Source organism: Chionomys nivalis, chromosome 10 (genome assembly GCF_950005125.1).
Source record: "Chionomys nivalis chromosome 10, mChiNiv1.1, whole genome shotgun sequence".
Classification (NCBI taxonomy): Eukaryota; Metazoa; Chordata; class Mammalia; order Rodentia; family Cricetidae; genus Chionomys; species Chionomys nivalis.
In genome coordinates this window covers 76,157,024-76,184,646 of record NC_080095.1, presented here as the reverse complement: position 1 = coordinate 76,184,646, position 27,623 = coordinate 76,157,024, and the positions used below count along the sequence as shown (strand labels likewise).

The 27,623-nt window shown below is 42.5% G+C and overlaps 1 protein-coding gene across 3 annotated transcripts in view; it reads left to right on the top strand.

Moving 5' to 3' along the window:
* Nucleotides 1–27,623, top strand: part of Dock4 (dedicator of cytokinesis 4) — a 390,974-nt gene that overhangs the window by 192,955 nt on the left and 170,396 nt on the right. For all 3 annotated transcript variants that reach the window (XM_057782100.1, XM_057782101.1, XM_057782099.1), the window contains exons 7-11: nucleotides 70–154; nucleotides 7,460–7,611; nucleotides 24,157–24,238; nucleotides 24,760–24,820; nucleotides 26,963–27,095. In XM_057782100.1, coding sequence (XP_057638083.1) covers nucleotides 70–154; nucleotides 7,460–7,611; nucleotides 24,157–24,238; nucleotides 24,760–24,820; nucleotides 26,963–27,095 — 513 coding nt within the window. The remainder of the gene's footprint in view (nucleotides 1–69; nucleotides 155–7,459; nucleotides 7,612–24,156; nucleotides 24,239–24,759; nucleotides 24,821–26,962; nucleotides 27,096–27,623) is intronic.

Below are 27,623 nucleotides of genomic sequence, written 5' to 3'. Positions count from 1 at the left end.
AGTGGAGACATTCTTAGTACATTCCATAAAGGTGACTTTTCTCCCAAATGTTTGCAATTTTTTTTCTAGACAACTGGGACTTGACCTGGTGCCTAGGAAGGAGTACGCAATGGTAGACCCCGAGGACATCAGCATCACCGAGCTGTACCGACTGGTAGGTGTACAGAACGTTCGCTTCCTGCTTCACTGCTAATTTTGTGGTTTCCATGGCATTCTTTAGACTAGATGTTTTAAGAACTGGGTGTTCCAGGTTTAATTTGAAGAGAGTCAGGAGACTTGCAAGCTGAGGTGACCATGTCCCAACAGTACCAAGGCTCTTTTCCTTGCTCAGAATATTGTGAAGTTCTCCACGTAGCCCTCAACAGGAAGTAAAGTTCTACGAAGTAAATTCAGAACTTTGACAAGTCCCTTTTTCTTTTGGCTTTGTCCAGTGAAAGGCTTACAAATCACACTTCTTTGCCTGCTGTGCTCTGGATAATAAAATGCTCACCAAGGACATTCCTGACCCCTCCCTCCACATTAGCATTTTGTATATGGACTTCAGACAGGATCTCTAAAATTAGCCTTCGACTGCTGTTCCTCCATTCATCTTGGGCCCCACCCATTTCTAAGTGTTGGAGACCATTGATAACCCTACAGTATTTTACCACATCGCCCATCCCAGGATCACCTATGGTATCATTTTCTTTCCCCAGTTGCCTGGTAGTCTACTTTCCAGTTTAGTTGTTTCAATGTCGTCCAGTCTGTCCCTGAATTTAACCTGTGCTTCTAAATGCCTGTGTGGAATGTCTTGATAATAAGTAAGCTTTCCCCAATCCCAAATTAGACAAGAAGGTCCAGGTTAGAAAGAGCTCTTAAAGGAGGTTTTTTTTTTGCAGTGTGCCTGACTTTCCTGTGATCTCGATGATGACTCTCTCTCATGCTGTAATGTTCCTGGAGGGAAGGCCCTCCAGAAAGAGGAGACTCAGTTTGAAAGGTTTTGCTGCTTTGGATGTAGTTTCCATTTACAATACTTTCATGAGCACAATGGGGAATTCTCAGCTGATGAGTGTGTTTGCATATCTGAAAAATTGTAGGGAAAGCCGTCGGTCATGTTGGTTGGCAATGTAACCAGTAAGGAGTCAGTCTTAGTTAACAGCAATGCCTTCACTTTCTTCCGTGGCCACCCTTCTATTTAGGATATCTATACTTCATGCTGTGAAGAGGAATGCTTTCTGCTTTTTGAAGAGGGTTTCTTTACCCTATGCTGAGCTTTGGGCATTCAGTATTGCGTATTGTGGGCCTTTCTTGCATCTGCACTTAGTCTCATATGTCTTAGGGAAACAGTTAAATGTGATTCAAGGAGTGCTAAGAATGGCAGCCTGATATGTACAAAAACTCTGGCTTCTATCCCTAGCATGGCATAAACTGGGTGTGATGTCATGACTGCAATACTCACACTTCGAAGTTGGATGCAGAAGGATCAGAAAGTCAGGATTATCTGTGGCTACCCAAAATTAGGGCCAACCTGGGGTATCTGAGACCTTTTCCCTTAAAAAGCTTTGGAAGGCAATTGGAGGGAGGGGGAAGAGGTAGAAAAAACACAAGAGAATGCCCCAGGTTAACTCACTACTTTTAGTTCATAAAACAAATGTAACTTGTGATCTTTGTTGGTCATGTCAACTTAACCCCTTTACATCAGTCAAATCTTCTAATGCCGCTTCTATACTGTTAAGTTTCCCTATTGAGGCTACACTTTCTCATTTAAAATCCTCTCCGTGTTGAATCTTGAGGCTGCACTGCCTTTGCTTCCTGGGCCTGTGCACGTCATAATCTAGTACAGTGCTCTCCTTCGTAAGCACCACGTCAGCAAGTCTGAGGTCAGTCATTTTATGTTATGAACACATCCCGGACGGTAGCTCCAAATAGTCGCATGTCCAGCCTCTATGAACTCAGCATTCACGGGCTTAGTACTTCATCTCCGTGTGTTTCCTTGTGTGCTAAGTGACGAAGTACTTCTTTCATGTTGATTATGTTGCCCTTCATGGCAGCATATTTGGAGACCACCTAAGCATGCAGGCAGGTTCCACTACTTTTCATCTTCAGTTCGTCTTCATTAGAGAGGCAACATGGCAAACATAATTGAAATCATATGCACTAAATCTGGGCATTAGATTTGTCTGCATTTAATGAAATGGCTAATAGCAGCCTAGACCTGATAGAAATGTAATTTTCCAGCGATCTAGATGCAGAAAATTCTAAATTGGTTATGTACATAGAGATACAGACTACTGTATTTTTGCCATGTTGTACTCGATCCTGAACCGCAAGGGCATCTCAGAGTATGACAGAGCTGCAGACACCGTAGCCTTTCTGTCTGTTCTCTCTGGAGCCGCAAGGCCAGGGCTTCATTCACTGAGCTACTTCAAGTCTCCATGGAAGTTCCACACAACACTTGCCCTTATCTGTCCCTGGCAGAGAAGAGTTGCTCCTGGAGATTTACCTACAGATATGTAATATTTGATGGCCCTAGTTTGGTTTTCTATATATGACGCTGCCTCTGTCCTTCCCTTTAACATTGTATATAGGGTGTCAAATTGATTTCCCCTCTTTTAACATTAACAACAGCTTTGTTGTTGGTGGTGGCCTGGACTGCATTGGTGCTGAGAGTCTAGGATTTCATGTAGACCCTGATAGATTAGCAATGTCTGCCGTTCCTGGGGAACACAATGAGGGGTGATTGGTTATTTTATAGTACAGATTTGGGTCCAAAGTCATCTTTTTACAGACAATGAACATAAAACATAGTAGTTTTTGCACACACACACACACACACACACACACACGTACGTAATGTTTCCTCAGTAGCAATTCCATGTTTCTATTTTTAAACAAGAATTCTAGCCCCAGAAAAAGAGCAGTGTTGATGAAGGTCAGAAGGACATGTTCTTTTCAGGAGGCAGCTATTTGTCTTCTCTTCAAGTTTCCTCTTGTGTTCTATCTCTATCAGGCATCCCGCACTCTGCTCTTTCCTCCTTGTGTAACCTGTCAGCAACTGCTTGCCTCTGATTTCACCAGGGAGAGGGTTGGGAGGCTCCATCCCCAATTTCTTGCTTTTGTTTGGTGGTGAATTATCATTTTAGATCAAGTACCATGGAGGTTGACAGTATATTGTCATTTTAGATCAAGGACTGTGGGGTGAAGGCAAATATTCCCAGAAAAACAAAAAGGATTTTTTTTCCTTCCTTCCTTCTGTCCTCCCTCCCTCCCTCCTTCCCTCCCTCCCTTCCTCCCTCCCTCCCTCCTTCCTTCTCTCCCTCACACCTTCCATCTCTCTTTCTTTCTTTGATTAGTATCACACTTAAAGCAGAAGTTCCAAACTGGTACTGTAACTTGGAGAGAAAGGTTTTGTTCTTGTTTTTTGCCAGCCCTGTTTACAACTCATTCTCCCACAATGATGCCTGCCTGAGCTGGGAAAGTCTAAACCTTAGCTTGCTAGCAAGAGTCTATCTGCAAAGGCTGGATTGCCAAAGGCCACATCTGAGTTCTGCTATAAAGAAAAGCTAATTAGCCGAAATCTCTGCTTATTTGGGCCTGCAGAGTGTCTTTTTGGGAACCTTCTATGTTTGTAGGATCTTGTTTTTTTTTTTTTTGTTTGCAGTTCTTAGTGGCCTACAGCAGTGGTTGCCAAATAGAAAACAGTGGTTCTCAAAGATATTTTACTCTCCCCACCAAGGCTAATTTGACATTGGCCAAAGACAGAATTTGGTTGTCACAACAAGGGATAGCAGTAGAGAAAGTCCATTTCAGTGTGCTTTATACCCCAAAGCTCACCACAACTCCCTCCCCCAAGGTTGAGAAACCTGGGTACAGGCCATTCATCCAGGAATTAATGCAGCACATGAGGATTACCAATTGGAGTTATAAAATCTGTGGAGTGAATCTGTTTCTTCTGCTAATAAATACTACAGTTGAAATATAAGGCGTAAGTGCACACAGGAGAACTGTCAGGTACAGCTGCAGCTGTACACTGTGTCACAAAGGGTTACCGTCTGTGTTGTCACCGTCAGGTTACAGATCCTGGCCTATTAGCACGCCTTTTAACTTATGACTGAGACGCTCTTTTCACCAAGATATTTTTAGCAGTCCTCAAAAGTGGGGAACTTCCAAGAAATAAGCAAGTGGTGGTGGCACACGCCTTTAATGCCAGCACTCGGGAGGCAGAGGCAGGCTGATCTCTGAGAGTTCGAAGCCAGCTTCTTCTACAAGAGCGAGTTCCAGGACAGGCTCCAAAGCTACACAGAGAAACCCTGTCGTAAAATAAATAAATAAATAAAATAAAATAAAATCCAAATCCATATCTGGAAAATGGTGGGCAATGGGAGGCTACATGCTGAAGGGCATGTGTCACAAGCATGTAGCACAGAATCCTATTCTTAGCATGCAAGGGGAGTTCCAGGACAATAATTAATTGCTTGTCGGATGTAGCAATTCATTTTCCAGTCCTCTGTGATCTGCATCTCTCCGCATATGATCTCCATCAGTGCTTCCCAGCCCTCCTCACCCATTAGAACCACCTGGGGAGCCTTTACAACAACAGCTCTTGAGAAAGCCCACCCCTAGAAATTCCCATTTAATTGTTCTGGGGCAGGACCTGGGCATAAGTATTTTTTTAAAGCTCTCTTGCTGACTCTGAAGTGCAGTCAAGGTTGAGAACCCCTGCTCTAGATATATTACATTATTTGCATGGGTAAGGGAGCTGATTTGTTTCTGTTGGTTCCTATTGAATACCGTGATGGACGCTGGGAACTTTGTACTTGGCGAGGTCAAGAGCAGGCACCTCTGTTGGTCAGTTCTCTACAGAAGGACATTTGTGTCCGTGGCTCCTACTCTGGCCTCTGGTAGCCTTTCATTTCTTTGGAGTAGCTTGTGCTGTGTTACATGTTGGACTATATATGTGGGGTTTTTTTTAGTAACTCAGCAAGTGAGTTAGCATTTCTAAGGGGGAAAGACTTCCTCTTGAATTAAAGAGACTTAGTTTTATGAGCATGTGATATGTCTTTTGCCACAGTGAAAAGAATTTTGAAAGCACAAAAAAGAGCAAACCGCACAGAAAATGGGAGAATTTTGCTTCCCTCACTTTTACAGAGAGATGTCCAATGTCTGATGTGACTCAAGTTCTGTTTAGTGGGCTCCTTGTTCGTGGTCTTTTGCTTTTAGACAGTTCAGAATTTTAAAAAGTATATAAATTTCCTGATGATGCCATGCAACTGCACTTACCACTGTAAATTGTAAAAATGACTTTTGCCCTGAAAGGTGGCCAACCATTTGGTAATTGCGGAACTCTGATCACCAGCTTTAAAAGGAGATGATATGGAAATATGTTTGTGTGCCTTCGCCACAAACCACTGTTCATTGCCATAGAGTTCACATCCCTCAAGTCCATGCCTGATGCTAAAATCAGTCCTTTCTGCCCCATGAGTCTCAGATGGGGAACAGCTGGCAGTCTGTGATGCTGAAGTGACCATACCCTCCTTGCCTCACCACCTCCCATTCTGCCAATGCTAAGGATTTCCAGGTCCTTTCCCGGCCCTCTTCTCCTGCATCAGTGCTTCTCACATAGAGCTCCAAGGGCAAAGTAGACTGGCAATAGAGAATTAGAAGCATGTGCAAATTTATACATTGCCATAGTATTCTTACTGTCCTCTGTTTTTTGTTTTTCTGGAAGTATTTACGTCTTAGCCTCCAAGGGACTAGAAGAGGAAACAACCTGAACCATCACTACAATCCAACTTAGAGTCCTGTCCTAGTAGAGAGGCCAGAATTCTTGCTCCTTCCCTAGTGCTTTCCTTGGGACAGTTTTTCAAGGAGTCTCTGGACCTCCCAAACTCAAATAAAACTCCCTTTTGAGGCTCTTTTGACAAAACAGTGTTTCCCTTCTAGGGAGTGTTTGTGTGTGAGCATGTGTGTGTGTGTTTGTGTCTGTCTGTCTGTCTATCTATCTGTATGAGTGAGCATCTATATGTATGTGTCTCTGTGTGTGTGCACATGCATGCATATGCCTATCTGTCTGTGCACATAAATATCTTCGTGTATGGCTTGTCTCCATGTGTGTCTGACTGTCTGTCTGTCTATACATGTAAGCGTCTACATGTATGTGTGTGTGTCTCTCTCTGTGTCTGTCTGTCTGTATGTGTGAGGATCAATGCGTGTGTGTGTGTATGTGTCTGGGTTGGTGGGTGTGTCTGTGTGTGCATACACAACAGTTTTGCTGGTGTCTGTCTGATCCCCATAGTGGGTACCATCTCCATGAAGCATGGACTGTCTCTGAGTTCTCTCCCTGCTGCAGTCCCAGTGTTGGCATGTGGTAGACACCTAACAGGTATTATTGGCTGATTGCTTGTCCCCATGGTCCACCACCTCTAGCCTTGTGGGTAATTTCTTTCCTTCTTCAATCTTTGCATTTTTGGTGCTGGTCCTGTATCACAAGTTTGACAGCATCTGACCGTAGTGACGACAAGAGAAGAAGGGAACACCCTGGTGTGCCTTCCTAACTTTCGCTTCCTCGTTAGCTCCTTGACCATCTCTCTATAGCTCTCTCCATAGCCCCGTATTAAGTTAGCATCACTTTCTTGCTTTAGTTATACAGTAAGATTTGTCCCCGCCTCATTCAGAAACTACCAAAACTTTGCAATTTAATATAATTTTTAAAATAGTGTTAAAGTATGAGAAATGAGAAGTCATAGAAATATTCTTCAGCTTCCATTTATCAAATGATCTATAAGTTTAATCTGAAGGGCTTTGTTTGTTTGTTAAGGGGGTATTTAATGTTTTATTTTTCCCTTGGGTATTAAACCTAAAGCCTGTATATGCTATGCTAAGCAAGTGCTTTATGACTCGGCAACATCCCTAGCATGTATACATACATGCCTACCTACATACACACACACACACACACACAGAGAGAGAGAGAGAGAGAGAGAGAGAGAGAGAGAGAGAGAGAGAGAGAGAGAGAAGAGAGAAAGGAAGGGGGCATCTCATCAAGTTGCCCAGTCTGGCTTTTAACTCCCTTTGTAGGCAGGTTGGTCTTAAACTAGAAATTGCTGTACCTCTGCCTCCCAGGCAGCTGGGATTGCAAACTACCCCAACAGGCCAGCTCTCTTGTCTGTTCTCTAGGACAACTGGTTAGTTCTTATCAGGCAAGCTGATGAGGAGCAACAGAAAGCCTTTGAAATTCCTCCTTCCCAGATCTCTGCCATGAGTTGATACCATCTTAACATTAAAATTTAAAGGGAATCTTAAAGCAAGAACCCTTGATCATCTCAGCACAGATTCTAGAAGGAAATTTGAGACTTAGAATAAATATTGAATCTATCATGGGAAGAAATTTTGCAGTCTCCATCCCCATCACACCAACAGGTTTGTGCCATGACTTTCTCCAGTCCACTCTGACCGTGTTTCTCCTGTGTGTATCGTTCAGATGGAGCATCGACACCGGAAGAAAGACACCCCCGTGCAGGCCAGCAGTCACCACCTCTTTGTCCAGATGAAGAGCCTCATGTGCTCCAACCTGGGGGAGGAGCTGGAGGTCATCTTCTCGCTCTTTGACAGTAAAGAGAATCGCCCAATCAGGTAACGGCACGCTGACACCGGACTTGAGTTTCTTGATGTAGCCCTGATGGATGTTTACAGTTGACATGCTTTTGGATACAGTTTTCATATACCAGCTGCAGTTCATCTATTGAACTCTGAGTTTCTGATTCACCTATCCTCTAGATATTGCCAATACAATTGGATAGGTTTGAGAATTCCCAGGAAATCAAAATGCCTATAGAATCTTAAGTGGGCTTACATGAAAGACGGCCACCTCGGTAATAAGCCTATATTTGTTTTACTTACTTTGTGTTGATAATGCCAAGAAGATAAAATTTCTCTGTAGTATAATGTTTACTTATCGAAGTCAGCACATTTCATCTTTTAGTTTGTCAGTAAATAGTAACATTGATCTTCCTGTGTCTGGTTGATGATGTCAAGAAAAAACGCTTACAGACGCGCCCGCTGAAGTATCAGAGCCCTGACCCAGGACCAAGTTTGTGCTCGTTTCTCATTCTTAGGGCTCTGCCCCTTCCCTTGTATTCTTTCCATAGCCAGCTCTTCATTATATGTCTGGTTTTTCTGTGGTGAGAGGAATCAAATCCCAGGCCTTGTGCATGCTAAGGGAGTTCCTATAGCTGACTGATATCCATTTTTAATGTTTACAAAAAGGCTTGGAATAGATATTATGTTTGTCTACCCGACCAAAGGTTTGAACACTTACCGAGCTTTTATGGGAACTATATTTATTTTGAATTGAAGCATGAAGCACTCTGCTTTCAATTAAAAAATTCACATTTAAATTATGAATTAAGATGGAATTATTTGCATCACACATAAAGATCCATTTGTACAATGCTTTTAAAGTACTTATTAAAATAAATACCAAGAACTTTTAGCACGTATTAATTCATACATTAATTAAAACACAACATAATCTAGGAGTATTTCTCTCCTTTCCTAGGAGATACAAGGGAAGTTCATTTTTAATGCATTTGTAAGCATAAACATGATAGGTAACTTATGAATTAGTTTTAATGTACCGGTAAGTGTGACTTTTATTTCTTGCTAGTAGACCGTACCTTTAGTGTGGAAGGTGGTGTTTCTGTGAAGTAAGGCTAGAATTTATGAAGTGTGGAAGCAATGATGGTAATACCCTTTCCGGGTCAACCTGAAGCAGGTGGAGGACATGAATCCGTGTCCTATACCTTTCAACTCACGAACGAGTTCTCAAAGAGAAGAAGATGGCTCGAAACCTGGCCCATTTTAGCCCTGCACTTAAGTACGAATGATTACTAAGGACAACGCCTGCTTTTCTTTCTTTTTTATTTTTATCTTTCAGAGAACAGTAGCCTTGGCTACTCTAGAACTCACTAGACCAGGCTGCCTTTGAACTCACAGAGATATGCCTGAATCTGTTTCTTAAAGGCCTGGTGCTGTGGGACAATGGTCTTTTATCCTGTCATTTGTATTATTTTTAATAAAACGCTGATTGGCCAGTAGCCAGGTAGGAAGTATAAGTGGGGAACAGGAGAATTCTGGAAAGAGGAAAGAGTCAGTCTGCAGTTGTCATCTAGACAAAGAGGAAGCAAGATGTAACTGCCTTGCCCAAAATGGTACCAAGCCACATGGCGAACACAGACAAGAATTATGGGTGAATATAAGTTATGAGTTAATAAGAAGCCTGAACTAATAGGCCAATCCGTTTATAATTAATGTAGACCTCTGTGTGTTTCTTTGGGACTAAACGGCTACGGGACCAGGCAGGACAGAAACCTCGGTCAGCAGCCTATGCCACCACACCTGGCTCAACACCTGCTTTTATGTTGAAATGTTTGTTGTTTACCCATAGTTTTATAAAATCCTGAAAATGTTGGGTATATAATATATTCTCATTTATATTTTTAACAAGCAGTAGAAAACGTGAAGGGAGAACTCTTCTGCTTGCCTTGATTAAGCTAAAGACCTGAGAAATAAATTCCTATTTTTTCCCCGCAAATGTTGCTATTGAGTTCACCTAACATCTCACTAATTTCTCAATATTAGGATTAGTAGAGTTCTATATAATTAACAATGAACATAATCAGAATAATGACATTATATTGTTATATTTATCATAATATAAAGACATACTAATAATTTGTAATATTAATATCATTGAAATAATACTGAATCAAATTTCTGAGTTTGTGTTGTTGAAAATATCTTCAGATTTTCTAAAGCAGACCATTCAGGTGTGCACACTCAGCAAGCCCTTAATGTACTCTGTTCACTTGCTGAACTTAGGAAAATAACCTGTGCTTAGGATTCCCCAGACAGTGAAATTCGGGTTTCCAGGTTAGGCTAGAAGGGGTCTTATTCCTGGGCTACTGGGTTTGCCTGCACTCTTCCAGCCCCTGTTCCCCAACGCTCACACTTTTGTAATCATCTCAGGAAAAGTCCAGTGTGAATGTCTCCCTTCTCTGCTTCCTGCCTGGGCCACATGTATCTCACATCTTTCCAAGACGAGGCATTTGAACAATGTTGGGTTTAGTTTATCTACATTTCTGAGGCTTACACAGGCAGCACAGTTAGGAATGGGGTCAAACGGCCAGCAACACAGAGCCATATGTCTCTTCCTGAAGACAAGCCACATGCAGGCATCTTTAACCTGGCCTTAACCACCGTGACCTCTTGCCTTGGGTCTTTCCTTGGTCTCAGATCTTAACAGTTCTCACTTCCTTTCTGCTGTCATTGCACTGTCTCAGAGGAAAGAACTGCAGAAGGAACCTACGCTTTTAGGGCATGGCAAAAACCCGAGTTTCGTTTCTGTCGCTCTGATAAACAGCATGGCCAAAGCAACTTCTTTGGGGTTCTTTGGCTTAGAGATTACAGTCTGTCATCAGAGAGAGCCAAAGCAAGGCTTCACATAGGAACCTGGTGGCAGGAACTGAAGCAGAGACCAGAAGCCAGGAAAGCAAACCTGGCTTGCTTTCCTCTGTCTTGTTCACCCGCCTAGGGATAGCACAATCCATCACAGGCTTCTACATCACAGGCCTTCTACATCAGTTAGCCAGTAAGAAAATGTCCTAGAGACTTGCCCACGGTCAGTCTGATGGAGACAGTTCCTCAGCTGAGCTTTCCCAGGTGACTCTAGTTTGTGTCAAGTTAGCAGAAATACCCAGCATAATTTCACATGGCATTTGAATGTCATCACTGATACCAGTGAAGCTAGCATGGGGCCCCCAAAGTCATCTGCGCTGCAGAAAGTGGGTTCTGAAGTCGAACCCATTCAGAGGAGCCTTTCAAAACGTTGTTCCATTTGTTTATTCATGGAGCATGCTATGGCACCTGGGCAGTCAGAAAACAGCTTGCCGAGTCTAGCCTCTCCTTCCATTCTCTACTTGCACCATGTAAGTCCCTGGAAGAGACTCAGATTTTTGAGCTTAGCAGTGAGTTTCCTACTGAGCTCTCAGCCAGACCAAAGAATTTGTTGTTGTATATGTTTCTGCATGATGTGTGGGGGTTGTGCTTATGTCATGACACACACATGTAAGTTAGAGGACACCTTTGTGGAATTAACTGTCTCCTATTTTTCATTGGGACCACCAGCCTGCAAATAACAGCACAGGAACTTATTAATTATGAAAACTTAGCCTTTGGTTTAGGCTTTTCCACAACTAGCTCTTATAACTTAAATTAACCCATTTATATTAATTCACACTCTGCCAGGTGGTGTTAACCTATCTCCACACTGCCCATTCTGCTTCCTCCTTGTCTAGCCAGTGACTCCTCCTTTCTTCTTCTCAGAGCGCTCGCTCTCTCTGCCCGGAAGTCCCGCCTATACCTCCTGCCTAGCTATTGGCTGCTCGGCTTTTTATTACACCCATCACAGCAACACACCTTCACCCAGTGTACAAATATCCCACCACATCCTTCCACCTTTCATGCCATCCACGGGTCACACTCGGGTCCACCAAGTTTGTGCAGCAAGTGCTCTCACCAGTCCTTCTCAGGGTCCCCTAAGGAAGGGGAAGTAGTGTCAGCTGCTAATCCCTGCCAGGGACCAAACACTCGGATTCTATCCTCATAGATATCTAGTATGAAGGGATCCAACATGTGATATCCCCTTCCTTGTTCATTGAGCATTGTGACGTGTGTAACAGCTCCCGAGTACCAGCAAAGGCAGATGATTTTAAGTGTCCCAAAGTCATCATTTGACTGCAGATTTGTTTGCAAAATCTGGTTTTTGGTTTGTGAGCAGTTGTTGAATCTGCCTGAAGCTTGCTGAGAAGATTAGGCCTCTGATCATGTGATGGACCTTCCTTCCGGTAAACTACAGGAAGGATACAGGCATGTTCTGACAGCATCTGGCTAGCACATGCCTACAACACACCTCTTCATTCCAGTTTGCATGGATAGCAACACCAGTCCACAGAACCTAGTGAGCACTGGAAATTACAGACTAGTGTTCATTTAAGGCCAATGCAACCTTCACGCAACTTCTTTCTATGAATGATAATTATCTGTTTTAAAAAATAGGTTTGCCACATTATTTCACATAATCAAGATATTTTTAGAGAGCATTTATATGGCTGGCAGTTTCATATCTGCATTCCGCAAGGTATGGCTGAGGAAGGCAAGAAGGGAGTCTGCTGTCAGCATGTTTGGTACCTTATTTTGTGACATGCATGTGGCAAACACATATATGATGATTTATATGCCCAACACTGTTCTAAGTTCATTTAAAAATATTTCCTGACTTAGCTCTTGACCACCCTATGAGAAATATATTACAAATATTCCCTTATTTGAGGATGATGCAGCCTACAGTCCTTGCCCAAGACAAATGAAGCTGGTACTTTAACAGGGTAGGTTGTATAGGAATCAGTATTTTCCATCTCTACCCTACACTCATGTCTGCACACCTATATTTGTAATATTCATAGTGTGCTTTGTTCCTCCCCAGTCGATTTTTACTTGCCATTGAGTGGTGAGGGGTTCATGTAGGGCTCATTCTTCTAAGACCTTGAATGGTCCCAGCATGCGGGAGGCAGAGGCAGGCAGATCTCTGTGAGTTCGAGACCAGCCCGGTCTACAAGAGCTAGTTCCAGGACAGGCTCCAAAACCACAGAGAAACCCTGTCTCGAAAAACAAAAACAAAAACAAAAACAAAAAAAATAAAAAATAAAAAAAAAATAAGACCTTGAATGGTAGAAGCTTGAGCTTATGAAGTCTGGGCAGGAAGGACCCAGGAATGACGAAGAGAACACAGAGGGCGAAGGGGAATCACTGATGTCTCCAGGCCCCTTGGGAAACGGGCATCAGGAATCAGACTTGAGTTTGCAGATGGGAGATTAGCCCCGAGAAGGGAAGAACAGAGGGTGTGAGTGGGAATCATGTGAGCCTTAGGAGTAGGCATAGGACTTGTAGTCATTTACAGAGAGGGAACAGCAGTACATGCCACAGGGTCTCCTTTAACTGGCACTTAAGAATCGGCTCTTGCACCACATGGAATCCCAAGAGTCATAGTGTGGTAATTTGCATAGGCCATGCAACTGTACATTAATGCTTCCCTTCCCTTCATACATGCTGCTTCGTCTGCATCAATATGTAAATAATCCTGGCCGGTGAACTTGACATAGTTTAGTGGTTGACTCGAAACTTCCGTTGTTTTGTTTACTGCTGTATTCTAAGCCGTCATTAATTAACATTGGGATTTTGTCTTGGGACTAATTCATTCCTTTGTTTTGGTCTCATCAGAGAATGTATTTAACAAGGCCCCAGTCCCACCAGTTGGTCCCTAGCTACTGAAGGCTGATCATACAGACCAGCCGCTGGCATGGGCCATTAGCTGAGAATTTAACAGCAGGGTGTGCTTAATTCTAGTAATTGCGTTGATGAAGTTTACTTTCTGCTGATTCCTTTTTCACATACTTTTCTGAAGTTAGATATTTTTTTTCTACTATCGTGCAGTTAAACTCAATTTCCTTGAAAGGTTTCGTTTCCGTGGATGCTTTCTTTTGCCTACAATTATACTTTATTCAGTTCAATTCTGCCATTTAAGGGAGAGGCCGTACTGAATACAATTGATCTTGGTAAGGCTCAGGCCTTTGAAAAGTCTGGATTCACAGTGATCTGTAAAATGGCTATGAGTTTCTCTCTGTCTGGGAGATAGGTATCACCTGTGTCTTGTACACCCTTCCATTGTGGTTAAGTGGCCAGACTGTGAGGTTGGATGATGTGGGTGGAATTCCTGGCGTTGCTCCATCGGCCTGGGCATGTAATTTCACATCTCTTCTAGCTGTAAACTGTGGGACTTCGTGAGGATAGTGGGGCTTTCCTAGTGGGCTTTCTTGAATGTTAAACACATAGGATGCTGCTTGGTACCCAGCAGTTTGTCAGTGGGCCCTGGCTATGACGACAAAGAATTCGAAGTGTACATTATCCTAACTAGAATTGTGTGGTGACTGCCCTTGATTTCTTGGGGAAATCACACATTCCAAGAAATTGATGATGTTTTGTTTATGACATTGCAGTTTCTTAAAGTTTAGAGAGACCAACCAGTAAACGGGGAGTATGGAACCCCACATTACCTTAGCCAGGACTGCTCAAGAAAGAGCAGTCAGAAGCCCGAGGTAGGATTGCATCCTGAAATACCACAGTGAGGACAGGAATAAGAAAGCTCAGGGTCTTGTGTCCAGGTGGAGAGAGTAAGAAATTGCTTTCATAGCTTCCAATAATTCATTTCAGAGGCTGATGTTATGTAAAAGCTTATGTAAGCTCAGGCTAAGAGAAAATGATACTATTTCCTTTGGATGGTAGTATATAATAAGGTTAGTAGAGCCTTTAAGGATGTTAATTTCCTGGACCCTGCGCTAGCCTGTCTTGTTTGACGCATCCTTTGAAGCCTAGCATGGTCTGATACACATTCAACATCTCCGTCTTTACATAAATTAGGAACACTAATGTTTTGACTCTGATAGATTGTAGGCCTAGGTCTGTGTTCCTGGTGTCATATGACAAGGTTTTCAAAGCAAGGAAATGGTGCAGGGAAAAGTGCGCAGCCAGGCTAGCAAGGGGCACAGTGCATAGAGCAAAACTAGTGGGGAGGCATTTAGTGACCCTTCTTGAACTGTGGTGGTATCAGCCATCCCATCGGGCCCAGGATGTTTCCTACTGTGTCTAGACATGTTGGCACAGATTTGCCGTGGGTGTCTGTCCAGCAGCGACCCACGGGACCTTCCTGGGGCCTCATGTTGAGCAACACAACGGCTTCCCTCTCCCCCTTTCCTCCACCATCTGATCGTTTCAGCAGGTGCCTGGGAACTGGGATTGTTCTCACCTCTGAGTTCCCCGGATCTGTGCATTGCTCCTCATTTATTCCCTCTGGTGTGACACATTAAAAAATGATAATGATGGCTCTACACTTCTGGTGGCCTTTATTGGCAGCAGTTTTAGGAAGTTGCTGGGGGAGACTCAAATACAAAGAAGGTGAGTGAGGTAATGCTGCTTTGTTCAGATCGAGAGCACACAGGGTATAGCTGAGCCGCCCCCCTCTATAGCATTTTATGATATAAATACAATACCGATTATTTAATGTCAGTAAATGACTAGAAATACTAGTATTTCATAAAGCCAGAGCTCACAGAGGTCCCGGACTTGATTTGGCTTCTCCTTTTCTTTGGTTCTAAGCACTCAGACATATGACTCGCCTTTCTTAAGTTGGGCAGAATTTTACGAGGTCACCAGAAGGCCCTCTTGCCCGTGTCCCTGTGCTTTTTGTCAAGAACAGATTAGTGTGCCCTCCCCGACTAGTATTAGGATTGTCTCTGTCTTTCTTCATGTTCTCCACAGTTGCTTCCTTTAGGGAAATAATTTAGTGTTCACGTGTTCTCTGCGGGATGAGCCATCATCACATATAGTACCCACTTCACAAGGGCTCCTTTAGCATTCAGTGCCGGTTATGTGGTAGGAGGATTTGGCATTGACCAAGGAATTATTAATGCTGGGGCTCTTCCCTCTCATCATCTTTATGTTCTCAGCACCTGGCACCTTACTTACCCAGGGTGTGTGCCTGTGGAGGGCGGGGTGATGCAGTTAAAGGACACTTTTAAGCCTCACCTCCCATGGCTGCAAGGCATTAAATGATCATGCCATTAGTACCTTCATCTTGGCCATCCTCCTTCGCCTCCAGGGGGGATGTGCTCTTTACTAAGAGAGTCAGAGTGTTGAGTGCATCCCTAAGAGCTGTTTCATGTTACACTGAGCTAATCGGGGCTGTGCTCTCAGACCCGTCTCTCGGGAGCCATCGTTTGCAAACCCTGTCATGCTAAAAAGCACACAGAAATCATCAGATAAATGTTTGGCATTCCTCCCGAAGCATTTGGAAGTTTGGGATTGAAAGCCAAGCAGGGTGTGTCTGCTTTCCGCCAGTTAGGCTTATGCGTGTCAAACTGTAGCTGTGCAATTATTTAAGGTTGCTCATTCGTGCATTTAGTCAGCCAGCAAGTAGCTTCCCCCTTAAGGCCAAATGCTCATCTAGGGAAAGGTGTATAAAAACCATGACCTCCCAAATCTTGTCTTCTACTTAGATTACAAATGTTGAGAAAATTAAAGACAGTTTCTGAATCATTCCTTTTGTAGCATCATATATAAAAGTATGTTAGTCACTATGCATTTTGTTGGTTTGTTTTTTTTTTGTTTTGTTTTGTTTTGTTTTTCTTTTTTGAGATTGTCTCACTATGTAGTCCTAGCTAGCATGGAACTTGCTACGTAGACCAGGCTGGCCTTGAACTCCTAGTGATTTCCCTGCTTGTGTCACCTGTGCCTGCAGAGTACTGGGATAATAGCCATGTGCCACCATCCATAGCCTGGATTTAATAGTCATAAAATAAAAGTAAAAGCAACAATTAAAAACAGCCTTCAGAACATCCTTTTGGGATTAAAAACAAAATACATGAAAGATTTATTTATTGTTTAAAGGGGCTTGGATTACATGGGTTTTTATTTAATCATTCTGTTTTAATTTGCGGCTTCTTAACCTTTATTTATTGATTTTTTTTAAAATGCCTACTTCACCACAAAGTGCTTAGGAAGAGCTTTGGTTTGCTTGTTTTCAACATTCCTTATTAAACACAGGCTCCTAACAAGGAGGGCAGGATTTCGCGGACTCAGAATAACGACTGTATATAGGTCACATTGACTTCTCCCTCGAAGAATGGGAAGGGTACAGTTTTTACCGTGATCAAATTCAGCACATTCCAGAAAGAATGGGCCCGAGACACTCTTCCTTCACGCAGATTGTCATACTTCCTGACCTTGTTTTTCTTGACTGTTGCTCTAGCCGGAGTCTCCTTCTGCTTCCTCTGCTGAGGGCTTGTTCTCTATAGAAAGGCTAGAGCAAGCACCTCCCTCCCACTCCTTCTTAGTCAGAGTCCTAAATAATAGGGCTGGAGGGCATTGCAGACAGGTGTGATTAGACTTTCTCTAATCCGTCCTCCTCCCTTGTCATCACTCACCTGCCGTCCGGTTCTTGCTGGTTACACTTCCCTCCCGAAGTGGTACCCCGTTCTGCTTTCATTTCACAGTGTGCCCTGATTCTTGCCCTCTTCCGTTTCTACTTTATAGTTTACATAGAGAGAGACAAACACTCTTGGACACGTTTCTGTACACACGTAGATCTCAAACCTGCAAGTGAGATGAAATGTGGTATTTGTCTCTGGGTCTTTGTTACTCTTTTTTGAATATAGTGATCTATATTAATTCTTCTGTTGGTTTACATTTAGGCTGGTTCTGTTGCTTTACTATTGTGACTAGCTCAGAAAATAAGCACGGATCTGCAGTGTACCTGGCTTCGAGTCCTCTGTGTCTCGACACAGGAGTGGTGTGGTTGAACCATGACAGTTGTATTTTTAATTTTCTGAAAAGCCTTTATACTGATTTCCATAGTGGATCTACCAATTTCCATTCCTACCGTCCATGTATCGTGACTCCTCCTCTTGCCCTGAATCCTTGCAAACATCGCTTGCCACTGATTTATTTTATTTTCTTTTCCTTCCTTCCTTCCTTCCTTCCTTCCTTCCTTCCTTCCTTCCTTCCTTTCTTTCTTTCTTCCTTTTTTTTGTTTTTTTTTGAGACAGGGTTTCTCTGTGTAATAGTCCTGGCTGTCCTGGAACGCTCTTGTAGACCAGGCTGGCCTCGAACTCACAGAGATCTGCCTGCCTCTGCCTCCCGAGTGCTGGGATTAAAGGGGTGCATCACCATTTCTTAATGGGCTCTTCTGACTGTTCAGGAAATAGAATTGTAAACTCATTTCAGTAGACATTTCACTGACGGATAAAGGTGTTTACAAAGATTTCATTCGAGAAACAGTCTGTTCAGTTTGTGAGCCCCATCAATGATTGGATAATTTGGGGGTTGGCGGTACATAGTTCTTTATGCACTCTGGATATTAGTCCCCTGATTGATGTGTAATTGGCAAAGATTTTCCCCTCATTCTGTAGGCATGTTTCTTTAGTCTGCTGATTGCTTTTTTGCTATACAGACTCATAATTTTGCATAATCCCATTTGACAATTCTGGGGTTATTTGTTAAAATGTTGAAGTCCTTTTTCAGAGTATCCTTGATACATATTTTCCTAATTCTTAGATAAACATTGTTACAGATGAGATTAACTAAGGGGAGAAGGGGCACTGGATGGGTTGGCACAGACCTTTAACCCAGGCTCTTGGAAGCAGAAAGAAGCAGGAGAATCATGAGGATGAGGCCAGCTTGGGTTGCATGGTTCTAAGACAGCCTGAAAACAGAATGTCTCAAAACTATGATGATGGTGATGATGATGATGTTGTTGATGATGATGATGAATATTTAATCTACACATGGGAGGTAGCAAGGGAATGAGTAATTCTCAGAGGTGGTTTGAATTCCAGCCTACACAGCATCTTCAAAACAAGCTGCATTTTAAGAGAAGTGACTAAACAAGGGAAGATATTGAGTTTCTAAGGGTCAACAATTTGTGGGAAGGCAAATAAATGGCCAAGGGTGATTCATAAAAGTGCTATGCGTAGCACATCTGCTGCCATCTCCAGGCCCACAGAGGCCTGCTGTGATCTTTGTTGGGGAACACTGTTCTCCCAGGTGGAAGAGGAGGCTGGTACCTTTGATCTTTATAAGTCGGTGTCCTGCTTTCAGGCAGATTGAGGAAGGGCAGAGATTTCTGTATTTCCTTCTTCTTAACTCTCTTTCTTCATTACCACAACCTTATACCAGGTTGGAATATTTAGGGTAGCATTCTGAGATATTTTTGGGGTCTAATCTCTTATAAAATATCATTGGAAGCATTTTTCCCTGTTAGTGAAAAACCATTTGAGAAGAAGTAGGGGAGTTCTTGACACTTGCCTTCCATTGCTTTCTAGATGGAGGCTTTAAGGTCCATGCTGTTGAGCTATACCACTGCCTTCTCGGTGCTCCTGCCGTTTCTCCCTCAGCTTCTGGAATATCGAATAGTTGTTAACTGTTACCATAGCACAACATAGCGAAACCTAAGGCTAGTAGCTTTGCATTTTCTAAAATGCTATGTTGAATGTTGGTTTGGTTTTTGCTGTAGTTGGTTTGCATGACTATAAAAGTTTAGGACACTTTCTTTAGTTTTCCGATTAGCTTATAAAGACATGCCCTTAAAATGTCCCTTCCATTTTACTATTGCTAACTGTGGAGGCTGTAAATAAGTTTCAGGTGGTTTGACTTACCCAGCACTGTTTTGAAGTGTTCTTCATAATTTTTTATAGGTTGATTCACATCAGAATCCTTTGCAACACTTGGTTCAGTCCCAGATATTAATCACTCCCCGTATTATGAATAAAGTCTGTGTAGTGTGACTTTTGCAAGCTCTCCGTCCTCAGAGAAGTTCCATTCTTATGTGAAAGGAGCCTTAGAGTGATAACATGAGTCCATGCTGGAGAATATAAAATCTTTCTATAAAATATAAATCTTTTTGAAATATATAATAATATATGTCATATAAAAATATCAAAATTTCTGACTTTGGTCATTAGATTCTTTCATCACCTTGCTCTTTGAATGGGACATTTCATATAGGAATTATCCTACTGGGAGGGCCACTCAATGCTGTTTCTCCAAAGGACTGTCTCGGGTCTGACCTGGTGGCCCTCAGGACCCCCCACACAGACTTTGTAACCAATGGTTCCTGGTACAGAGTGACTGAGGCAAAGGGTGGAGGACCTGAGAAGGTGACCTGACTAGTCCTTAAGGTGCTCTCCTGGCATTCTGTGTCACTGCAGGGAGACATCTATTAAACCAGACTGCTGGAATGTACTTTTCATTTGTAGAGGCCTCATTAGGACCTCATAGTTCAGCAATTGGCCTGAGCAGGCAAGGGTAGACGTAACTTCCATAAACACAGTTATTAATTGTTTTTTAGTTTCATTCATTTCAAGTATTTTTAAATTTTATTTAAACCTTTTAAAATAAACATTTAAAACCTTTTCTTAACTTCTTTCTTGTAACATAGTCTCACTCTTCTTTGTCATTTCTGAATTTCTCTGTTCTGTCAAAGACAGGGTACCACTGGGGGTATGAGCCAAGATTCTGGATGTCGATAAGATGGCCCCATCCTTGACTACCCATGCACTTTTGGGCAACTTGTCTGATATCTCAAGCCCCAGCTCTCTCATGCATCAGACAGAGATGATAATAGTTCCTTCCCAGTAGGGCAGTGTGGGAATTAAATGAGATCTCTGTAAAGCCTAAATTATAGAGTCTGGCGCAGTCCACAGCCTCCCTCATTACATTTGCCCAGGCACCTTGCCACGGGTGCTCATTTATATTCTTCTTTCATTGTGTTTTTCCCCTCATAACATTGTTAGATGAAGGTAGGTTATAAATAATAATTATGATTTGTTCTTTATTTCCAAAGAAAGAATTAGTCAGTAGGATTTATAGTTGAGATTTATAATGGCTCACATATAGAATTCAGGTGGCTCTAAACTCCCCAGTGGTGAAGTCCTTCCTCTAGGAGACCATGGCAGTAGAAAAGGAATTCGAGTCATGATGTTTGTTCTTTAATGATAATATATCAACTTTTACTTCCCAGTGTTCCTGACAAAAATATTTTGTTTAGTATTTAAGAAGAAAGCATTAGAAAACATCATGTCACCGTAGATTCTCTTGTTACTGGATTTTTTATATTAATGTTTACATCTTAAATACTGTACCACAGTGCATTTTATTTATCCTAATTCGTGTAATAAAGATGTAATATGTTCATGGGGAGAAGGGAAGGTGGAATGACCTAGAATTCAGAGCTACCATCTGCTGATTAGGTGACTTAACAGCTACTCACGGGGCACCATTGTTGAGGTGTTGCTGGGAAACACTGCCTGTTTTCCTACTGGAAACGGACTTTTCAGGTTGCATGGGGAAAGGGAACGCTGAGAGGGCTTCAAAGCTTTCCAGATATCTGAAATTCTTTGTTTCTAGTTTTGTTTTGCCTTAAAAGATTGTTTAGTCTAGTCAAGGGCTGCCAAGTCCTTGGTAGAGGCTGAGGAGGTACAGTGCTGCTAATTACAAAGGACATCCTAGCTGCTCGTGGTATGAGACAGGCGCACAAACTTCTGCTGCAGAGAGGAATAGAAACACGCAATGGGGCTTGCACATCTTGTAATAAGACACTTGTAAGTTTACAAAATATCAAGTACTTCTCTCTCACTCTGACCAGAGGATTGCACTAGAGGCGAGCCTGCAACAGAGCATCAGAAACACGTTTGTGTCTGGCCATTAGCCCTCACACGTGACTGTCCTGAGACCGCCAGATGTGCTAGAGTGAGCAGCTTGGACTTGTTTGCTTTCTCTCCTTGCTCGGGAAACATACGTTACAATGATATTCTCCAAATGTGAGAGCAGGGAGTTATAGCTCAGAGATTCTGAAGTACATCGCTTTCCTAAAACTACTTGCTTAGCTAAGGCTGAAAGGAAACTGATTTTGTGGACCAGCCCTGTGCCCCCAAATGAATAGACTGGTGTTGTTGGACGTGGAGATTTTCTGTCTGGTTTCTAACAACTTGCAAACGACTTCTTGCTCCGTAGGACCCACTTTCAACCTATTTTTATCCTCCCCTCCAAGGCATGCTTCAGCTGAAGGATGCTTTGCTGGCTTAGTATGTATTGATGTTCTTCCTGGGACAGGATATGATATAGTATAATACTTGAATAATCAGGATTCTGTCTAGACAAGTCAAATTAAAGGGGCGACAGAGCAAAAAGGATCTCTTTCTCAAACAGAATTCTTCAGAAGACACATAAAAGTGGATAAATCCAAATACCAATGAGACTTATAGACAATGAATAATTTTTATAACAGTATTAAAGTTGGGGTTTTAATACATAAGATGTCGGATAGTTTTTTGCGTATTAGTTTTATTGCTGTGCATAGTTTTCATAATCTAGTGGCTAAATCATAATCTAGTGTGAAACTTTCAGAGTGTTTCAGTGATGATAGAAGGAGCCTCACACCGAAGCCCATTCACAGTGTGGCATGGGCACACTGTCCACAATGCAGATCAGGGGCACATACTGCTTGTGTTGTGTGCTAAGGTATAACCAGCACCTGCATATTAGTGATGGATCAATAAGAAGCTAGGCATCACAACTGTTTAAACCTTGAGCCTGCTTAAACCTTAGCAGTTTTGACTAAATAAAATAACAATCTTAAATCTTTGGGGAGTTTTGTCTTTGTTTACTAGAATTTATATCCTGAGTCATATTTTTGAGAAAAACAAACTTGTCAGAAAACAAATTTCAACTAGGCACTGCTTTGTAGCCTGCTGAATCAAAATTAGTGTTTCCTTCATCCCCATGGGCACGGAAGGCACAGTAAAAGTTAGTCTGAAGCCTTGGGGTCAGGTGTAACAGCGAGTGCCACGTGACCATCCCAGAGACACACAGATGGGGTCAGATGTGACAGCGAGTGTCACATGACGAACCCAGAGACACAGATGACAGTGCCCTTTTCATTCTGGATTTCAATACAGGGACTTCTTATGTAGTCCTGGCTGTCCTGTATCCCAGACTGGCCTCAAACTCAGGGCAATCCTCTGGCCTCAGCCTCACAAGTGCTCACGACCACAACTGTCTGTATTTTCCATATTAGTGAAATATTTGCCCAATATTTATGTAGAATAGAAAAATAATTTAACTGTAAAACTTTCAAATGAGGAGAGATGATTTTCAGCTCTCAGTCACGTGAGTTCTTTAATCATGGACAGATGAAATATGCATGTATGTCTATGCATATATATGATGAGTAATGGACGAGACTTTTTCACTTCGCACCCCCAGTTGTATTTGTTCCTCCCAGCCTGCATTTCAGACTCACATGGCCATTTTTATTTCAGTTCAAGAACCTCACAGCAATTTTTCTTCTCCCCCTTCACTCTATGTCGGCCACCTACTCCGTAGAAGACGCTTAGCTAAGAGAAATGAGCATGGCCCCATATAAATGTGTATTGTTTGCCCTGTCTCATATGAGAGGTCAAGAACCGGCATAATATGAGAAAACGGGGAGGTTAGCCAGGCAGTTGAATCTGTTAAATGTATCCATCCATCACAAAAGAGAAGCGTTTCCAAAGCGCTGTAAATTGAAGCCCATGTCCTCCCTTAGAGGTATGTTTATGGCTCTCATTGTCCCCCTTGTAGCATTTGAGTGGTAGAGTCATTATTTAAGGCAAGGATATGGAGATGAATGTAATGTGTAAGCCGGTAGGTTATAAGCCGATGTTTAGCACCCCGTGTGCCGCCTTCTTCACTGAGCTGAACCTGCAGTAGCCAAGGTCACAATCATGTGATCATTTCACATTCGTGGATATTGGTTTTGTGTTCCCTGCCTGGGGCAGCCAGTTATTTGATTCTTCCATGAGATTTTGAACCTTAGTGGGGGATTGAAAGCTGGAGATAGTGGATGTATTAATATTTCTTGGGTAGGCGATCATTTTAATTTTTGAACATAAATAAATGTGTCCTACATTACCTTTAATATATACAGTATCCTCAAACATGTATGGTCTTAAATAACTGGCTGAGTGACAGAGTGAGTCATTTGTGTTTGCTCTAAACCTGGGTGACTCTGTATTATCCGATATAGGCTCTGTCTCCTTGTAGATCAAAGTAAATTCAAGCTTCATGAATTGAAACATCTATTTGTGTTTTGAAGAAACATAGAAGACCATGAACTACAAAGCTGTTTATTAATTTAAATTAAGCAATATGGTGTAAATCAGTGAGACAGCTTAGCTCTAAACACAGGGAGGACTGGGCTGGACTGTCTCCTGCCATCTGGACTGTACTGTCTCATGCCTTGCGTTGTTTTCTGCCGTTTGGAACAATAGCAGTGATAACCGACGGGGAAACATCCTCTGGCTGGAAAGGCTAATTTTTCGTGTATGCGTGTGTACAGTTCCTGCTTTGCCAGTTCTGTCAGAAATGAAGCAAATGTTTGCTGTGTTCAGTGCTCTCTGGTGTTGAGCTTTCAGATAGAAAAAGATAAATATGGAATGATTTCCTAAGTATTCAACTGTCTTTCCCTTGTAGTGAGAGATTTTTCTTGAGACTGAATAGAAATGGGCTTCCTAAGGCCCCGGATAAACCCGACCGACACTGCTCTCTGTTTGTGGTAAGTGCACCCTCTCTTTATTGCTTAGCAGAATTAAGTGATTGAAAGATAGAGCCATGGCTGTGCTTAAACGTTTTAAATAGCTCACAGATCGCAATAGCTGGAGTTCTGCTTGACTTCAATCACAGTGGACTTTGCTTCCCTTATTGTGTTTTTAACTCTGTTGCAAACACCTGTTAGAGTTCTGCCGACTCTGGGAGACTCTTGCAAAAGCCTGGTGGTGGCTGGGCCAGGCACGGCGCTGGCTGTCTAGTGCACGTTTCTCAAGGGCTTAATGAATGAATAAGAGATTGATCAGCAATGGTCTGATGATGGTCTTTATTCCTAAATGTTTTCCATGGGCTCAGCAGCAGCAGTGCTGTATTTATACCTGGGTTTGAACAGTGTCCTCCAGTCCCAAGCATTCCATGGCCAATATCTATGTGCATCTTCATCCTTGCTTGTGAGAGACCTCACAAAGCTTTTGAGTGTGGCTGCACAGAACAGGAATTCTAAAATAACCAACCTTTGTTTCTCACTAGGATTTAGGTAGCAGTGACCTCAGGAAGGACATCTACATCACCGTACACATTATCCGAATTGGTAAGTTCAACACTGTGGCTGTTGGGCGCAATACCCACGGGGTCTCTGTGTGATTTGGTATAGTATGTATGTGTATATATGTATGTATATAGCAAGATATAGCTATCTTGTTGGTGACTGTCGTTTTCCCCCTCACAAGATTTTTATGATCATAAATCATCAAAATAAATGTTGATGTAGGAACTACCTACCTATCCCGACTCCTTACTGGTCAAATAAATCCTTGCAAAACAGTAGTTATTGGTTCCATCATTAGAAATTAATCAGCAATAAAGCTAAAGTAAAGCACTTGAGAAAGGTTAAGACTTATCTGACGGTGTTTTTGATGCAGTGAAATTAAAGGGAAGATTATTATCAGTCAAGGACAGATGCTTCTTGCTTTTTATAGAATGTCACTTGTACCTGCTTTACTGGGAAAAGGGCATACTGACCCTTACTGTCTGCCAAAAGCAAAAGCAGTAACGCCTCAGTTCTGGGAATTTATGGCCAGGTCCTGATTTGGAAAGAAAAGAAGGGACATAAAAAGAGAAGTTAGGTTTCAAACCTCTGCTCATCCCAGAGTCCTAGGTAACACCAGCCTCTGTTCTTTCTTTGTGGTACTTAGCTGGCTGTTCAGTATTGTATCTTCCTCTCCTCTTTCTTCCTATTGAGAGGACTTTCCTGGAAACCACCAAGAACTGAATTGTTATCATCAGTCTTACAGCTGAGAACACCAAGACTAGCATCAAATCTTTCTGGCTGTGATTGCACCAAAGCTGTGTTTGCCCACAGAACCAGAAAAGAGATCCTCAAACTGTGTCCAGGGACGAGAGGGGTGAAGCCAACTGGAGCAAATTGGGGAAGCTTAGTGCAGGGTCTTCCCCAGAGAGAGCAGGGCTTCTCAGTCCGCCTTCTCCACAGCGTTTGCTTCAGATTCTGTAGTGCATGTACTAGAGAAAGAGGGATGGTGAAAAAGAAAGACCAACTGACACACAGCAAATTGAATAGTGCCATCTTTGTTTCCTGTTTAAGATTAGACTGGGGGGGTGTACCAGATCCATCCGTATACACTGTAGAGTGCTGATCAGATGGGAAATAAAATACGGACCTGTTGGGGTTCTGGTTTACTAATTTCCATCTCTGTTAGCTCACTATTTCAGCTCCAGCATCTTGTTTGTAGTCTACAAAAATAATGATTGTTAGTTAAATACCAATAAGAAACAATGTGCCCTTTGCATGTATTAAAATACTCAACAAGGACTGGAGAGGTGAAAAAGTGGTTGAGCACACTTAACTTCCAGAGGACCAGGATTTGATCCCCAGCCCTCACATGGTAGATCAGTGCTGTTTATAACACCAGTTCCAAGGGATCCGGTGCCCTCTTCTGGCCTCTGCAAGCACTGCACCCATGTGGTGCACAGGTAGACATGCCAGCAAAACACCCATATGAAAAAATAAAATTGTTAAAATCACTTGAAGATTTAAAATGAGCTAAAATGTTTTAACTGTTAGAACCACCCCACAAATACCCCACAGGACTGAGTTGGAAAGCACCTGTGTCCCAAGGCAGGGACAAGGCATTTGATCACTTGTACTTGTTATGTTCAGAGGTCCAATCTGATTTCTTCCAGATGTGAATCATTTTGTTTTCGATTTTGAGACAGGAGCTTGCTAGACAGCCCAAGGTGGCATTACTCTCTCTCAGAAGCTCATTATGGCCTCCAAGTGCTGGGGTTACAGTCATGTCCCAGGACATGGTATCAAAGGATATAGAACCAAAGTTAAAAATTTTAAGTGATTTTGAATATACATTATTTAAGGTAGAAGATGAAATGGGTACCACAACTGTTCTTAATGATTTGTACATTATGGGATGATTTCACAAGTTATGAAAGCAAGAAGATGCTTCCCATACATAAGATCTACTCCAATCTTTGTTTCTACATGTGTCTCATGTTCTGTTCATTTTCAGAGTTTAAGCCTCTCACTCAAGGTCAGACATGTATGATTAGACAAGAGTCCTTATTTGAAGTGAAGTCTCCTTTTGCCCTAAGGCATTTCCTTTTCGGCACCTGGGTCCGTTACATGCGGGCTGTCCTGTACCTGTATCTAAGCTGCATTTACTCACATGTCTTCATGGTCATATCTTTACTAACTGCACAGGTCGGATGGGAGCAGGGGAAAAGAAGAACGCCTGCAGCGTTCAGTACCGGCGACCTTTCGGCTGTGCGGTTCTCAGCATCGCGGACCTTCTAACGGGAGAGACAAAGGATGACCTAGTTCTGAAAGTCTACATGTAAGAAACACACATGTGGTGGGCTTAGCATGGTCACCGGGTGTGCCTGAGGATCTGCCTTGGTGGTTGTTCATTTAATGGATAATTGAACAATAGGAGAAAAGGTGGTTTTGAGTCATTTGTCAAAACCCTTCCAATCTGCAGCCCTGCTCCAGATGAGCCCATGAGCTGCTGCCAGATGGAGGAACCGCAGAGTGGAAAAGCAATAGATGCAGTTTACTGGTTTAGGTTGACCGTCTACACAGACAGATATCTCCTTTAGCTACTAAACAATATACCAGCATTCCTTTACACAGTTAACTTGTCCTTAGAAAGTTGTGAATGAGTTAGAATCACTGGAGGGAGCCCGGCTGGTTGCCTTCCTGCTTTGTGTGTTAACTGACTGGAGCTGCTTCAGTAACAGACCCTGAGGAACTTGCCTTATGCAGCGAGTTTACCATCTTCCAGTTAGCTCTGGAGGATAGAAGTCCGAGGTGAAGCTGTAGTGAGTTTGCTTCCTTCAGGGGTAAGGACTGTGTAGAGATCTGT